Source organism: Lissotriton vulgaris, chromosome 9 (assembly GCF_964263255.1).
Source record: "Lissotriton vulgaris chromosome 9, aLisVul1.2, whole genome shotgun sequence".
NCBI classification, from domain to species: Eukaryota; Metazoa; Chordata; class Amphibia; order Caudata; family Salamandridae; genus Lissotriton; species Lissotriton vulgaris.
The window spans coordinates 650,170,142-650,185,491 of record NC_141697.1 but is presented as its reverse complement, the minus strand read 5'-3'; the positions used below and the strand labels follow the sequence as shown (position 1 = coordinate 650,185,491).

The 15,350-nt window shown below is 48.0% G+C and overlaps 1 protein-coding gene across 1 annotated transcript in view; it reads left to right on the top strand.

The window, feature by feature from the left end:
• The window catches only part of LOC147692040 (solute carrier family 35 member F3-like), a 155,866-nt gene that overhangs the window by 123,687 nt on the left and 16,829 nt on the right, over positions 1-15,350 (top strand). Inside the window, exon 4 of the mRNA XM_086936723.1 lies at positions 719-938. Within this exon, the coding sequence (XP_086792849.1) occupies positions 719-938 (220 nt within the window). The remainder of the gene's footprint in view (positions 1-718; positions 939-15,350) is intronic.

The window sequence follows — 15,350 nt, the reverse complement described above, 5'->3', positions numbered from 1 at the left end:
ACTGTTCTTGACGGACTACAAAATGATGATAAAATCAGATTGACAGTGATATCTCTGCAATAGTAACTATGGCTGGGTATCAGGAATTCTAGCCTGAAACTGAGAGACCAGCCTTGAAGCAGTAGGGGAACCTTTGATTTTTTCTTGGAACCAAGCCCCTGAGTTCTTGAATGTACTAGGTGGTATAGACTCACTCTTCCAGGGCAGACATCAGTTGCATAGCCCTGCACGCTCGACCAGCACTCTCACTCAGAATCTGGATTAGGAGTTATATAGAATAGGAAAATTAAAATTATTTGATCACTATTGTTCAGATCACAGGCTTCTTGCTATAGATGAGTGCATAGCTAATTAATGGGGCAGGATGGGAGAGTGGGAAGGGTCCGGGCATAGGAGATCTGGATGAAAGTTAACTTCTGTACACATAAATAAAAGCTGTTTTATTCAAGGAGTTCAGCTTCTGGTTTCTTGCACCTTTGTACTTAATTGTTACTTTTTTGTTTTGCAATTTTAACACTGATTCTGATCAATTCAAGGTTGGTTATGTCAAAACCATTGAGGTCTTTTTGTTTTCTAAAGCGCATCTACTTATGAGCATTATGTGAAGCCTTATAAATAGACCAGTATCACTATCCTCCTTGATTCCTTCAATTTGCACAGAACATGTTTTGCTTTTACCTGCTTTCATCCACTGACCCCTCTCCTGCTGCCCCACCAGGTACAGTGGTGCATTCCTAGGCCTGGATAACTGCACCCCACAGTTGGCCCTGAGACGGGTTGGGCCCTTTTGCCTCCTATGGACTCTCAGCAGCTACCTCCTCTTCCTGGCTCTGCAAAAGATAGGCCCTGGTGACACTGCTGTGCTGTTCTGCTGCAACAAGGCCTTCGTCTTCCTCCTGTCCTGGATCGTGCTCAAGGACCGATTTATGGGTGTACGGGTAAGAACCACTGTCTACAACCAGCAAAGATCTGAGAGGGCATGGCCGCCGTTAGTGGAATAGGGTGGTAACACCTTTTCAGCATGTCAGCATGTCATTATTGCCATTGTTTCTATGTTTAAAGGAAGTAACTTGTGGTGACATGGTCACCGCCGGCCATTTCTTGCCCAAACGGCTGAACGTATTTACCCCAAACGTGACAGTTAGTTAGATCTTGATCCAAAAAGAGTGCTTTGTATGCTTTAGTGTAAACCCGTTCAATAGTTTTTTGAGCAATTAAAATTCAAAATCTTTGTATTTTACACGCCTCAGAGGATCCAGGGGGGCCGACAGATCTCATGGTGAAATCTGCTTGACTGTCACCACATCAACAAGAATGTGGTGGCAGCCATCTTTGAATTCGGGACTTAGTCCTGAGTCCCAAGAAAAAAGTTTAAAATGACATAAGGAGGCAGGGTAGGGACATTGTGACTCCCTGGGCCTGGTGGTGGGTTCCCAGGAACAAATGTGCCTGCCCCATGCACTGCGTATACCCTTTCATATTACATCACTTATAGCATTTTAAATAATAGCATTCATAACAAGACTGATAGCATCTTAAATGACATCATTTATGAGAACACTGTGAATGGTATTGGGTAGAGTTATAGTTAAGGTAGTGTGGCTTGGCAGTTGACAACATTTTGTACGGAGGCACACGAGTCATACTAAATTTTGGGATTGGCAAAAATGATAACTTAAAGGAACTTTAGACTTTCTAAGGTTTGTGCAGTTTATGTGGGTTTTAAATACAGTAAACACATTTAGGAAGTTTTTCTAACTATACCTTAGCCTTAATCTTCTGTTTTTTCATTGAATTTCAATGGTTTTAAAAAAAAAATTGTTTTAATTCGTGAAATGGAGTGTTGTCCAAACTTACAGGGACTCAATAGTTAGGCTAACATGTCACTGTACCAAACCAGAGAAATTCAGCAGTTATAGATAGCTAAGCTAACTATAACTCGCACCCCTGCAATGCAATGCTTATGACGTCACATATTACATCACTCAGGACATGATCAGCGACCCCCTGGGGTGATTAGTTTGTGCTGTACAAATACCAGATACATACATATAGTGTATGTAAGGCTCTTTCTACGAGTGACTGCATGTGTCAGTCATATATAGTTGAGTAACTGGGTATGTTAAAGGCAGTGTTTGGCGTTTGTGGGTGACTGTATGGGTGAGTGAGTGAATGCAAGAGTGGCCTGCCAACAGAAACTGGTCCCAGGATGCTTGTTTCCGGTCCAGGGAAGACATGGCTTGGCAGTTCGGGCTGGACTGTTCCCATGAGGCACAGGGTCAGACTGATGGATTAAACCCAGATCAGTTGACTGGGGGTGAGTGCTTGCAATGTTCAACACTCCATTCATCATACCCTTTGGTTTTGCTCTGTTCGCCCTAAGTTAGCAGGGTATGCCCAGACATGGGTCCCTTGCTCACTTTGCCACTGGATTCAAGCTAGCCTGGCCGATGACGGCTGATTAGTCAGAAACCGGTCCCAGGATGCTTGTTTCCGGTCCAGGGAAGACATGGCTTGGCATTTCGGGCTGGACTGGTCCAATAAGGCACTGGGTCATACTGATTTACATATGGCTATGTCTGAACTGGGGTGGCGGAGTGAGCTAAAGAATGATGATGGATTAAACCCAGATCAGTTGACTGGGGGTGAGTTTTTGCAATGTTCAACACTCCGTCCATCATCCCCTTTGGTTTTGCTTTGTTTTCCCTAAGTTGACAGGGTATGACCAGACGTGGGTCCCTTGCTCACTTTTCCACTGGATTCAAGCTAGCCTGGCTGATGACAGCTGATTAGCCAGAAACCAGTCCCAGGATGCTTGTTTCCGGTCCAGGGAAGACATGGTTTAGCAGTTCAGGCTGGACTGTTCCCATGAAGCACAGGGTCAGACTGATTTGCATATGGTTATGTCTGAACTGGGGTGGCGGAGTGAGCTAAAGAATGATTATGGATTAAACCCAGATCAGTTGACTGGGGGCGAGTGCATGCAATGTTCAACACTCCGTCCATCATCCCCTTTGATTTTGCTGTGTATAAGTTGATATGTCAGTAGTTGTATTAGTGAGTGAATGGATGTGTGTGTTGATCTATGAATCAGCGAGTAGCTGTGTAAGTACTAGTATGGATGTGTGAATGGGTTTGAGAATGGTAGTGTGGAAGTTGTGGGTGTATGAAAGGTTATATGGGGGTGTGAGTGGGTGCATCAGAGATTCTATGGATGATGTCATGAGTGATGTCATCAATGATGTCATTTGAGTTGCCATCAATGATGTTACTGACCATGTCATGAGTGATGTCATATGTGAGGTCATAAGAAGTGCATTGCAGGGTGCGAGTTATATTTAACTCAGCTAACTAAAACTGCTGAATTTCTCTGGTTTTGTACGAGTGAAATGTCAGCCTAACTATAACATCCCTATAACCTTTGTTTTTTTCAGTGAATTTCAAAGGTTTTTAAATTCTATTTCCTAACTGTAGTCCCTGTAACCTTTAGTTTTTTCTGTGAATTTCTTTGGTTTTTCAAAATCTATTTCCTAACTATAATGTCACTGTAACCTTTGTTTTTTCCTAACTGTAATGTCCCTTAACCTTTTGTTTTTTCAGTGAATTTCTTTGGTTTTTTAAAATCTATTTCCTAACTATAACGTCCCTGTAACCTTTTGTTTTTTTCAGTGAATTTCTAGGGTTTATTAAATTCTATTGTATAACTATAATGTCCTTGTATTTGTTTTCTATAATTAGATATTGAACATTACATATGCATGGTGCACCACTGATGTCATCAGTGACGTCATTTGAGATGTCTTGATGTCACTGACCATGTCATGAGTGATGTAAAAGTAAGGTCATAGGCAGAATGTAGTAAGTATGCTGGCGGTTCAAGTTGGTTAATCAGAAGCTACATGGTAGACAGGATCTTCACAGCCAGCTGCCACCAAACTCCAACCACCACAGTTATTTGAACATCAACATTCTACATATAACATAACATCTTAGTAACTTCAGGTTCCTGGCATAGAACGGTGAGGAATCAATCAATCAATCAGCAATTTGTATAGCGCGCTACTCGCCCGGTAGGGTATCAAGACGCTTGGGTGGGGGGGTCCGTTACTGCTCGAAAAGCCAGGTCTTGAGTTGTTTCCTGAAGGAGAGGTGGTCCTGGGTCAGCCGTAGGTGGATGGGGAGGGAGTTCCATGTCTTGGCCGCCAGGTAGGAGAAGGATCTTCTTCCAGCGGTGGCTCTGCGGATGTGTGGTACGGCAGAGAGGGCGAGGCTGGCCGGTTGTAGCTGGGCGTGTAAAAAATGAGGCGGTTGTTGAGGTACTTTGGGCCCATGTTGTGGAGAGCCTTGTGTGCGTGGGTGAGGAGTCTGAACGTGATCCTCTTGTTGACGGGGAGCCAGTGCAGGTCTCTCAGGTGGGTCGAGATGTGGCTGTGGCGAGGGATGTCCAGGATGAGTCGTGCGGAGGCGTTCTGTATGCGCTGGAGTCTTTTCTGTAGTTTGGCAGTGGTTCCAGCGTAGAGGGTGTTCCCGTAGTCCAGTCGGCTGGTGACGAGAGCCTGGGTGACCGTCTTCCTGGTTTCGGTGGGGATCCATCGGAAGATCTTACGGAGCATGCGCAGGGTGTTGAAGCACGATGAGGACACAGTGTTGACTTGTCTGGTCATCGTGAGGGAGGAGTCCAGGATGAAGCCCAGGTTTTGTGCATGGTCCGTTGGCTTGGGGGTGATGCCCAGGGCAGGGGGCCACCAGGAGTCATCCCACGCGGAGGGCGATGATCCCAGGATGAGGACTTCCGTCTTGTCTGAGTTCAGTTTCAGGCGGCTGTTCTTCATCCACTCGGCGACGTCTTTTATCCCTTCGTGTAGGCTGGTTCTGGCGGTGGCGGGTCGTAGGTGAGGGAGAGGATCAGCTGGGTGTCATCGGCATAGGAGATGATGTTGAGGTTATGTTGGCTTGCGATGGTTGTGAGGGGGCTCATGTAGACGTTGAAGAGGGTGGGGCTGAGTGAGGATCCTTGTGGTACGCCGCAGATGACTTCGGTGGCCTCGGATCTGAATGGGGGAGGCGGACTCTCTGGGTTCTTCCGGCGAGGAACGAGATTATCCACTCCAGGGCCTTCCCTTGGATACCGATGTTGCTGAGGCGTTGTGCTAGGGTGCGGTGGCAGACAGTGTTGAACGCCGCAGATAGGTCCAGGATGATGAGGGCTGCTGTTTCACCCTTGTCGAGTAGGGATCTGATGTCGTCTGTGGCTGCGATGAGGGCTGTCTCGGTGCTGTGGTTGGCTCGGAAGCCGGACTGCGAAGGGTCGAGGGATCCGTTTGTTTCGAGGAAGGCGGCGAGCTGTCTGTTGACGGTCTTCTCGATGACTTTGGCAGGAAAAGGGAGGAGCGAGATGGGGCAAAAGTTCTTGAGGTCGGTGGGGTCCGCGGTTGGTTTCTTCAGGAGGGCGCTGAGCTCGGCCTGCTTCCAGCTCTCCGGGAAGGTGGCGGTGTTGAAGGAGATGTTGATGATGTCCTGGAGTTGGGGTGCGATGATGGAGTCGGCCTTGTTGAAGATGTGGTGGGGGCAGGGGTCGGTTGGTGATCCGGAGTGGATGGTGTTCATCATGCGGGTGGGGTCTTCGGTGCTGACCGGGGTCCAGTTGCAGAGGGTGGTGGTGGGGGGCATTGGTTCGGTGGTTGGGTGCGTGGTCTGTGCTCCGAAGCTGTTGTGTATGTCGGCGATCTTGCGGTGGAAGAAGGTGGCGAGTGAGTCACAGAGGTCTTGCGAGGGTGTGATGTCGTTGTTTCCGGCGTTGGGGTTGGAGAACTCTTTGACGATGCTGAAGAGTTCCTTGCTGTTGTGGGTGTTGTTGTCCAGTCGTTCTTTGAATGTTGTCCTTTTGGTGGTGCGGATCAGCTGGTGGTGTTTGCGGGTGGCGCTCTTGAGGGCAGTCATGTTATCTGTGGTTTGGTCGTGGCGCCAGGCTTTTTCGAGGGTGTGGCAGTTTTTCTTGGATGTTTTGAGTTCTTTCTTGCTGCCGGGTATGCTGGGAGGGTTCTTCAGTGGAGCGAGGCCGTCGGCGCAGATGGTGAGCCACTGTGTGAAGGTGCGGGCTGCTTCGTTCAGGTCCGTTGCGCTGGCGGGAGGGTTCAGGCTGAGGGAGGTGCTGAGCTGGTCGGTGGTGATCTTGCTCCAGCTCCTGCGAGGAGCCTGTTGCGGGTGGTGGTGAGTCGTGGTTCTTCTGAAGCTGAAGTGGACGCAGCTGTGATCCGTCCAATGAAGTCCGGTGGAGTGGCTGAAGGAGATGTGCTTGCTGGAGGAAAAGACTGGGTCAAGCGTGTGGCCGGCGTAGTGGGTGGGGGTGTTCACCAGTTGCTTGAGTCCGAGGTTGGCGAGGTTGTCCAGCAGGGTGGTGGTGTTGCGATCCTTGGTGTTTTCCAGGTGGAAGTTGAGGTCCCCTAGGAGGATGTAGTCAGTGGAGGGGAGGGCGTGCGGGCTGATGAAGTAAATGTAAATGTAAATGTAGGTATACTTATATAGCGCAACCTGTCACCACAAAGGGCATCCTGGCGCTTGCCTAGGGAACCCGTCCTGGTATTCCCCTGTGAGAAGCCCCGACAGGGTGTCCACAGGGTGAAAGTCAGGCATCCCGCCGCGAGGGGCCGTTGTGGAGATTAAGCAAGCTATTGCCCAGAGTCGCAGAGTGTGAACCCGTGAGTCGAGGAGGCACCGGGACGAGAATTATCGAGTCCGTGGAATTTTTAGCCCAAGACCCGCCGGGGCGGGGCATTGAACCCTGGTCCAGGACCGATCTCAGATTCCGGGTCTGCCGCCTCTAACCCCTGAGCCACACTTCTCCACAAGTCTGCGATGTCTTCGCTGAATTGGGTGCGTGGTCCCGGGGGTCTGTAGATGAGGGTGCCTCTGAGGGTGGTCTTGGGGTCGGTTTGTATCTGGAAGTGGAGGTGCTCGGCGGCGGTGAAGGTGTCGTTGGAGTCGGTTGTGATGCGGATGGTGTTCCTGTGGACGATGGCGATGCCTCCTCCGGTCTGGTTGACGCGGTCCCTCCGGGTGATCTTGTATCCGTCCGGGATGGCTATGGCGAAATCGGGCGCAGAGGAGGCGTTCATTCAGGTTTCCGTGAGGAAGGCGACATCATGTGATGTTGTGTCAAGCAGGTTCCAGAGTTTGACGGCGTGTCTGTGGACGGAGCGGGTGTTGAGCAGGATGCACTTGAGGTGGTTGCTGCTGGAGCCTGGTCTTTTGGGTGTGGTGCAGGTCCGGAGGCAGGTGAATTTGCAGGCTTGGCAGCTGAAGGGTCCGTGGGTGCGAATCGGGGTGGCTCGGTCGGGTTTGAGTACGTTGAGGGTGGTGGCGTCGTAGGTCCGTCATGTGGGCTGGCGTCATCGGGGGCCAGGGGTCCTGGCGCTGGGTGTGGTCCAGGCACAGACGGGCTTGCCTTTGGCACGCCTTCGGCGCACAATCGCGCGCCCGCTGCGCGTGAACGCTGCACGTACGCGCGGGTTCCATTTAAGGCTAAGTGGGAGGGTGAAGCTGCTGGGAGGCGGGAGCGGGGGGGCCAATAGGGTTGACAGAAGGAAAAGGGGCGGGCCGCGAGGGAGCAGCGGCGGGAGCGGGGAGCGGAGGGGGGACTCACACCAGGGGAACAGTGACAAAAATACAAGGCGCAATAAACCAACTATACAGAAAATAAGCACTAAACAGTAATGGACAGTAGAAATGCAGAACACTGGGAACTGGGCACAGAGGGGAAAAGAAAACGGGAAAACGGGCGAAAAGAGCGAGCAGCAGCGAGGGGGCACCGAGGTCAGGGAAGGACCTGTGGAGCTGGGGGAGAGCCGCGCCTACAGCTGGTGGGCCGTGCGGCGTGGGGGTGTCCTGGAACAAAGAAAGAGATTTCACTACTAGAGTCCTAGAATGCTACACAGAATTATTGAAATTTGCGACGATGTCACGATGATCGCGAAAATATTGTGTAGTTGCAAAACAAAATCAGACATTCAACTACCACCACCACATTCAGAAATGTTAACTTAAAAAAATAATTTAAAATATTACCATACACACATTACTACCTACATCACTCCTTAAAAACATGTTTGTACACATATTTTCCTAGTATGTTGTTTGATCCCTACTTTCCGTCTTTCCGATCACGCCAATAGTTGCGATGCCTTCTGTAACCGTGACGATTGTACCTTTTTTAAGAGGTGTAAAACACATATATGAACACATTTTACAGTATTTTAGACACTAAGGGTTTATTACTGCACTGTTTAAAGTCATTATTTTTATAGGCAGTTTGTATACAGATAATCTGTTAAACCGATTTTCAGTTTTCTCGATTACTATTAAAGCTGCAATGACATTGATAAATGTGACGATCAGGCCTTTTTTTATAAAGTGTAAAACATACATATACATACTTTTTACAATATTTTAAATACTAGGGTTTTTTAGTGCACTGTTGAAAATCATATTTTTCTAGGGAGTTTGTATAAAAACTATCTTTAAATCCGATTTCCCTTTTTACGATGATGCCGGGTGCCATGGTGATATTGGTAGCCAGGATCACCTCGAATACGTTGCGAAATGGCAAAACAAAAGCATATATTCAATAGCCACCACTACATACAAAACTTAGAACTGCAATATAGATTATAACTAACTCATTAAACCCTTTACTATTTAAAGTACTCTATATTCACATGTATAGCTCCCTTAATATATACAGTGTATAACTCTTTCAGTGGATCTGTGTCTGGATGCAACACTGTATTTGTAAGTCTCTTATTCACTGTATACATATTTGAGCATATATGCGAGATGGCGTATCAGTCTATCAATGGTTCTGTAACAAACTGTGTGACTGTATCAGTGCATCTATGACTGGGTGCAACAGTGTCTCAATGGGTGTGTGATTGGTTGCATGTGTCCTTCAGTCAATCGGTGAGTAGGTGCATGAGTGTCTTTGTGCATTTGTAAGTAAGTAAATGACTGTCTGACTGGATCTATGAGTGGATCCATGAGTGTCTAAATGGGTGTGTAAGTGGGTGAGTGAGTGAGTGGGTGCATGAGTGCCTGAGTGGGTCTGTAAGTGAGTGCATAAGTCTCAGTGGGTCAGTAACTGGGAGTATGCATGTCTGAGTGCTTCTGTGAGTGGGTGCATGCATGAGTTTGTGAGTGCCTCTGTGACTGGAGGTGGCAAGTGTCTGGGTGGGTCTGTGAGTGGATGCATGAGTCTTTGAGTGGGTGAGTGGGTGTGTGTATATGAGTCTGTGAGTGGGTATGTGAGTTTCCAAGTGTATGAGTGAGTGACTGAGTGCATACGTTTTAAGGAGGGTCTGTGACTGAGTGTGTGAGTGACTATATGGGTGTATGAGTGGGTGTGTGCCTGAGTGGATCTGTGACTGGGTGTATGAGTGTCTCACTGGAGGGCTGTCAGGGGGTGTATGAGTATCTCAGTGAGTTTGTGATTGGGTCTGAAAGTGGGTGCATGAGTCACTGAGTAGGTCTGTAATTGGGTGAATAAGTATCTGAGTGGGTCTGTGAGTGGGTATGTGAGTGCTTCGGTGGGTCTGTGAGTGGCCGTAAGAGTCTCTAAGTGGGTATGAGACTTGCGCATATGTCATTGAGTGGCTCTCTAAGTAGGTGTGTGAGTCTCTAAGTGGGTCTGTACATGGATATGTCACTCTCCGAGTGAGTCTGTAAGTGGATGCATTAGTACCTGAATGGGTATGAGAGTGGGTGCATGAGTATCTGACTGGGTATATGACTGGATGTATGTGTGTGAGTGGGTATGTGAATGGGTGTATAAGTGTCTGAACGAGTTTGTGAGTGCGTACATGAGTCTGTGACAGTGACTGGCAAGTGTGTACAAATATATATATTTTGAAAATATTTCCACCAATATTCCCGATGTCGCTGCAATAGTGACAACCTCCATGCAAATATCGGGTAAAATTAAAAATATACATTTCGGACACATAACTTGTGTCAATAACACCCCCATTTCTCAAACATACTTTAACCTTGACCCCTTATGTAAGCTTTCACAGAAATTATCAGCCCCGGGAACCGTTTCAGATCAATAAAATTTCAGCCGGAACTTTCTATTCAAGTTGCATCCAGCCAATCACAGCATCCCCACTGGCGTGCACATTTGGGATTTACTGCGAAATCGTTGTGACATATCCGCGACCAGCGCAAAATCACAGCGAAATATCCGTGGCCAGAGATATCACTGAATTGTTCGGCTTTCATTTCGCAAAAACTACTGAAGGGATTTGCACAAAATAGCAAAAAGCACAATCTGCGTAACAAAATCTACTTATTTGCCAAATTTAATGTAATTCTGGCCAGTGGTTTAGGCTGTAGGTTTGACAACATGTTCCCATGGGAATTAGTATTACAAACCCCCCCTTATTTCGCACCTTAATTTCTCGGTCCCCACTGTATGGATTGCCCCAAAACCTTTCATGACAAGTAACTTACTTCGACACCTTTCATGGAAACATTTTTGATGATTGGTCAAACGACTCCAAGTTATAGGCATGCCAAAAAAGGCTTTTTCTAAGGAAACTAGGTCCTAAATATAACTACCTACTGGCGATGGCCAGCAGGTTATATATATATATCTATATATATATATATATATATATATATATATATATATATATATATATATATATATATATATATATATATATATATATATCCAGTGTAAAACTCCTGCCACTTCCAACCCTCACCAGCGAAGAAGGAGACTCGGACCCCACAGCTCCTCAGGCAAGGTAATTTTTTATTTTACCACAACCCACGAAATACGCGTTTCGGGCTACAGAAGCCCTAGATCACTTACCTTGGAGCTTTGAGATATATATATATATATATATATATATATATATATATATATATATATATATATATATATATATATATATATATATATATCTCAAAGCTCCAAGGTTCCCACCTGTGGAGACGCACTCTGACATCCACTGCAGCAAACTTCATGAGGTAAAAGCCAGATCGGCGGGCGGATCCAATGACTGTCGAGCCTCTGAAGAGTGCAATGAGCACAAAACGCGTCAGGCGTGAATCGACAGGCATGCTGTAAACTGGATCCGCCCGCTGATCTGGTTTTTACCTCATGAAGGTTGCTTCAGGGGATGTCAGAGTGCGTCACCACAGGTGAGAACCGTGGAGCTTTGATTTGTACGCGGCCTCCCAGCCACGGGAGATACATCACCTGGAAATTTGGGGCAAGGAGCTTCGAACCACGGAGTCTCAATGTGGAGGCATCCATGGAGGATTGACAAGCCGGATGTGCGAGTGGAGGCCCATTGGTGGGCTTGAAACATCTCAGACAGTGGCACATAACTGAGGCACACACTACAAGACCACAAACCAATGCTGACTCATTCAAGTCGCCCATTGGAGGGTTCATATTTTTAATTGGGAGGTGTGGCCTCTATGGTAAAATGAATATTACGCCTCTGAAGAGTGCAATGAGCACGAAACAAGTCTCCTACTGACATTCACCAGTAGGTACTTTGAGTTAGGACCTAATTTCTATGGAGAAAGGCTATTTTTGATTTTCTAATAACTTTGGCACCGCTTGATTGTAATTGTAATTGTAATTGTAAATAGATTTGTTAAGCGCGATTGCTGCCCACGGGCGTCCAAGCGCTGAGTAAGTAGACAGAGATGGGGCGGTGCAGAAGAGTTAGAACTCGGAGGATTTGGCAAACAGTAAGGTTTTCAGCTGTTTGCGGAATGAGAGCAGGTTCGAGTTGGACCGGAGTTGTAGAGGAAGAGCATTCCATAGCTTTGAGGTGTTCAAGGAGAACATCCTGCCTCCGGCCCTGGCTCTCCTCCTTGATGAAGCTTCACAAACATTTTACCCTAGTACACCAGTCCCTTCAGCTGCTGTCTGGAAAGGAAAGGGGGGGGATCTAAAAACACGTTTTCCCCATTAGGGATTTTAGACACAAATACAGCCCGAATCACTGAAAGGAATTACACCAAATTTGGCAGAAAGCTAGCTCCTGGCCTAGAAAGAGTCCTTTTTTCTAATCTGTTCAGTACTTTGGAGTTAATAAATAAAAAAAAGATTTATGTATATCTTAAGATGCAAATCCTTGGTGGTTCTGACAGATCTCATGGTAAGATATGATTGGCTGCCACCACTTCAACCAGGATGTGGTGACTACCATCTTGGGACTCGAGGCTCAGTGTGTACTGAGAATTAAAAAGCAAAAGAGAAGCGGGCAGGGAAAGAATACCCTGACCCCTTAGGCCTGCTGGTGTCCAGAGGGACCTCAAGGGGCCAAAAATGTTTGCTGCAAATTCACAGAGCTTCCGCTGCAAAATAACACCCGGTCCTGGGGGGAATTTCATATCTCATTTTGGGCAAGGGGTGCACATGGCCCCCACACCCTGGGGCCCGGACAATATTTAGAAGAGGAGTGGGGTGGTACCCAACTTCCAGGGCCCAGCCTTAGAAATAGTGGGATGGGGCATATGCCTCCGCACCCACTCCCATTTCAGCCCTACTTTTCTGGGCCTAGCCGTGAAAAGTGAGGGGGCCGCGCCCCCCCTTCTCTGTTTTCTGCTCCAGAGACCCCAACCCCATGTGTCGCAGCCATGCCAGGAAATGGGAGGACGGTCCCCCTCCCAGAGCCCTTAATGGCCCCGGGAACTCTTCCCCCAGGGCCGAATCCATCTATGTCTCTGGTTGGCCACCACAGGACATAACGGTTTTCCTGTCCGCACTGCAGCAGGCGAGAAAACCTCTGTTTGCTCTAGCTTGCAGGTGAAATTTCAAAGCTCCCATCAAGCAAGAGCAAACACGAACCCGCTCCTAGCTGGTGGGAGCTTTAAAAAGGCTCCCGCCCGCAGGGAGTGGACTTCAGATCAGTATACTCGCCCGCTATGATGCATGCAGGGAAACAAATCTGAATGTTGCTCCAGCCCACAGAGAGCAGCATTTTTACCTGTTCCCTGTGGGTGGGAGCAATGCCGGCTCTTGATGGATGCATGGAACAGGCCAAGACCGCAGGGGCCTTCGGACACTCCTGCAGCCCCCATCGAATATGCAGTGGGTGCCCTGGGTGGGCTCCAGGATACTCACTCTTTCTTGAGATGGGTTCCCCAGGGCTGAAATCGGTCTGAGTAGGAGGCCCCTGTCCCCTCTAGCAATAGGGCAGGGCCTGAGTTATGGGGTCCCAAGGCATCCCCAGGGGCCAAATTGGCCCAGGGAGGGGTCTGTGTGCCCCCTTCCCTATACAATAGAGCTGGGCCCTGGGAGATGTGGTCCTCACTGCCAAAATCTGCCCAGGGAGGGTGGCTGCATGCCCTTCCCCATTTACAATATGGCAGAGACACTGGAGATGGGGTCCATCTGGGCTGAAATAGGCATGGGGACAAGGGCGACTCCTCCGTTACGGCAGAGGAGCATTATCCCAGTGCTGATAGCCAGCAGAGGCAAAAGCAAAAAATAAAATGATGATGAATACATTTCATTATAATTTTATTTTTCACTGAACCAGAGCCACCTGAGTCATAGAGCAGGTTGGACCATTTTAAGCTTCAGGGAGGAGTGATGGGCACTGCTAAGTGCGCATGTCAGTTTGGCCAGCTGTCTAAGGATGGCCAAACCGACATGCACACTGAGCATTTCTCCAACTGGAGCTGTGTTGCACAGCTGGGTGGAGAACAGACACAGGCTCCCAGGCCATGTCTGAGCGCCAAACGGGGCCACTCAGACCAATCCCAGTGCTTCTCTCATGCTGAATAATAGTATTCCCAGCATGAGAGCAGCATCAGGATTGGCATCTGGGAGCCTGCACGGCGTACATCAGCAGTGGGAATCGAGTATCAGAAGAGGAGCAAGGTGGCGGACGTCAGCTACAGGTACGTACTATTTAATATTTTTTAATATTTTCGTCGGTGTTTTTTATTTTTGTATTCTTCCTGCGCTGCCTCACCACTTCGCATTGCAGTCAGCCGACCCTGCCTGTGGAGGGGGCTGCGTGGCCCCTCCCCCATATATATATATAGTTGTGGCCACAGGTAAGCGGTTCCCAGGACCACATATGGCCTGGGCAGAGGAGCCACACACCCCTGCCCTAAATGTACTGGACCCCGGGAGATGGGGTCCGCGGGGCCAAAATTGGCCTCGGGAAGGGGACACATCCCCTCCTCCACAAAATATGCCATGCCCTGGGGTATGGGGTCCCCAGGGCTAAAATCGGCCTGGGGAGGGGGGCTGATTGTCCTGCTCCCAGGTTAGCTGCCTTTGGGGAGTTGGCCACAAGGCCTGGCAGCAAGCCAGACCTTGTGGCCAACCTCACGCTGTGCACGACCGAAGCCCGCATATGGCATGGGGTCAGCAGTATGCAGGGAGTTGACCACAGAGCTTGACCTTAGGCCAGGTCCTGTGGCCAACTCTCAGCATGGGGTTGGCTGCATGCAGTGTGTTGGACCCTGGCCCTGCATCCAACCCTCTGCTGCACATGGCCAGGGGTCGTGCATGGCGACGGTCGGATTAATGTATGGGAATGAAATACTACTTTACATATAAAAAAAGTAGTGATTTACTGAAAAAACAAAGGTTACTGGGACGTTATAGTTAGGAACTTGCATTAAAAAAGCCTAGAAATTCACAGAAAAAAACAAAAGTTACTGGGATGTTATAGTTATGAAATATTTAAATGAACATTTAGTTGGGGTCAGATTTTACACACACAAAACCATAAAAGATTCAGCTGTTATAGTTAGAGTTATCTCAAGTCACTATAACTTGTGTCCCAAGAGAGTGGGAAGACGCTGCATACACTGATGGTAGTTATGTGTTGGGGAGGTACCTTTATAAGTCTGGACCACTTTAGGGAGGTGAAAAGTTTAGTACTTTAGATGCGTTTGTGTATTTTAGGCTTTGACGTGTGTTGGAAACAACTTGCTTTTACTTCCCTACAGAATCCCCTAAGAGTGTACCTGTTACAAAGATGGTAAAGACCCTTGATGCGAGACACTAGGTGGCCAGACTGTATTATTTGACAGACTGCAGGAGGGTGGATGTGAGGTTGATATCCAGGTGATTGTGGGAAGGGGACACTAGGGTGAAGATCTCAGATATATACTGGACCTCTTGCTTTTCACAAAGAAAGCAGATATCCATTAACCATAGAGAGTTTGCTGCACTTTAAGTTTCTATTTTGCATAAATCATGCACTGGTGTGCCTGCATCAATTCAAACCTAGTGTATTTCCTGAATGTCATAGATGTGGAGCACCGCTTCTTGAATGTATCCACCTAACAGGCATTGTCCATCAGTAAAT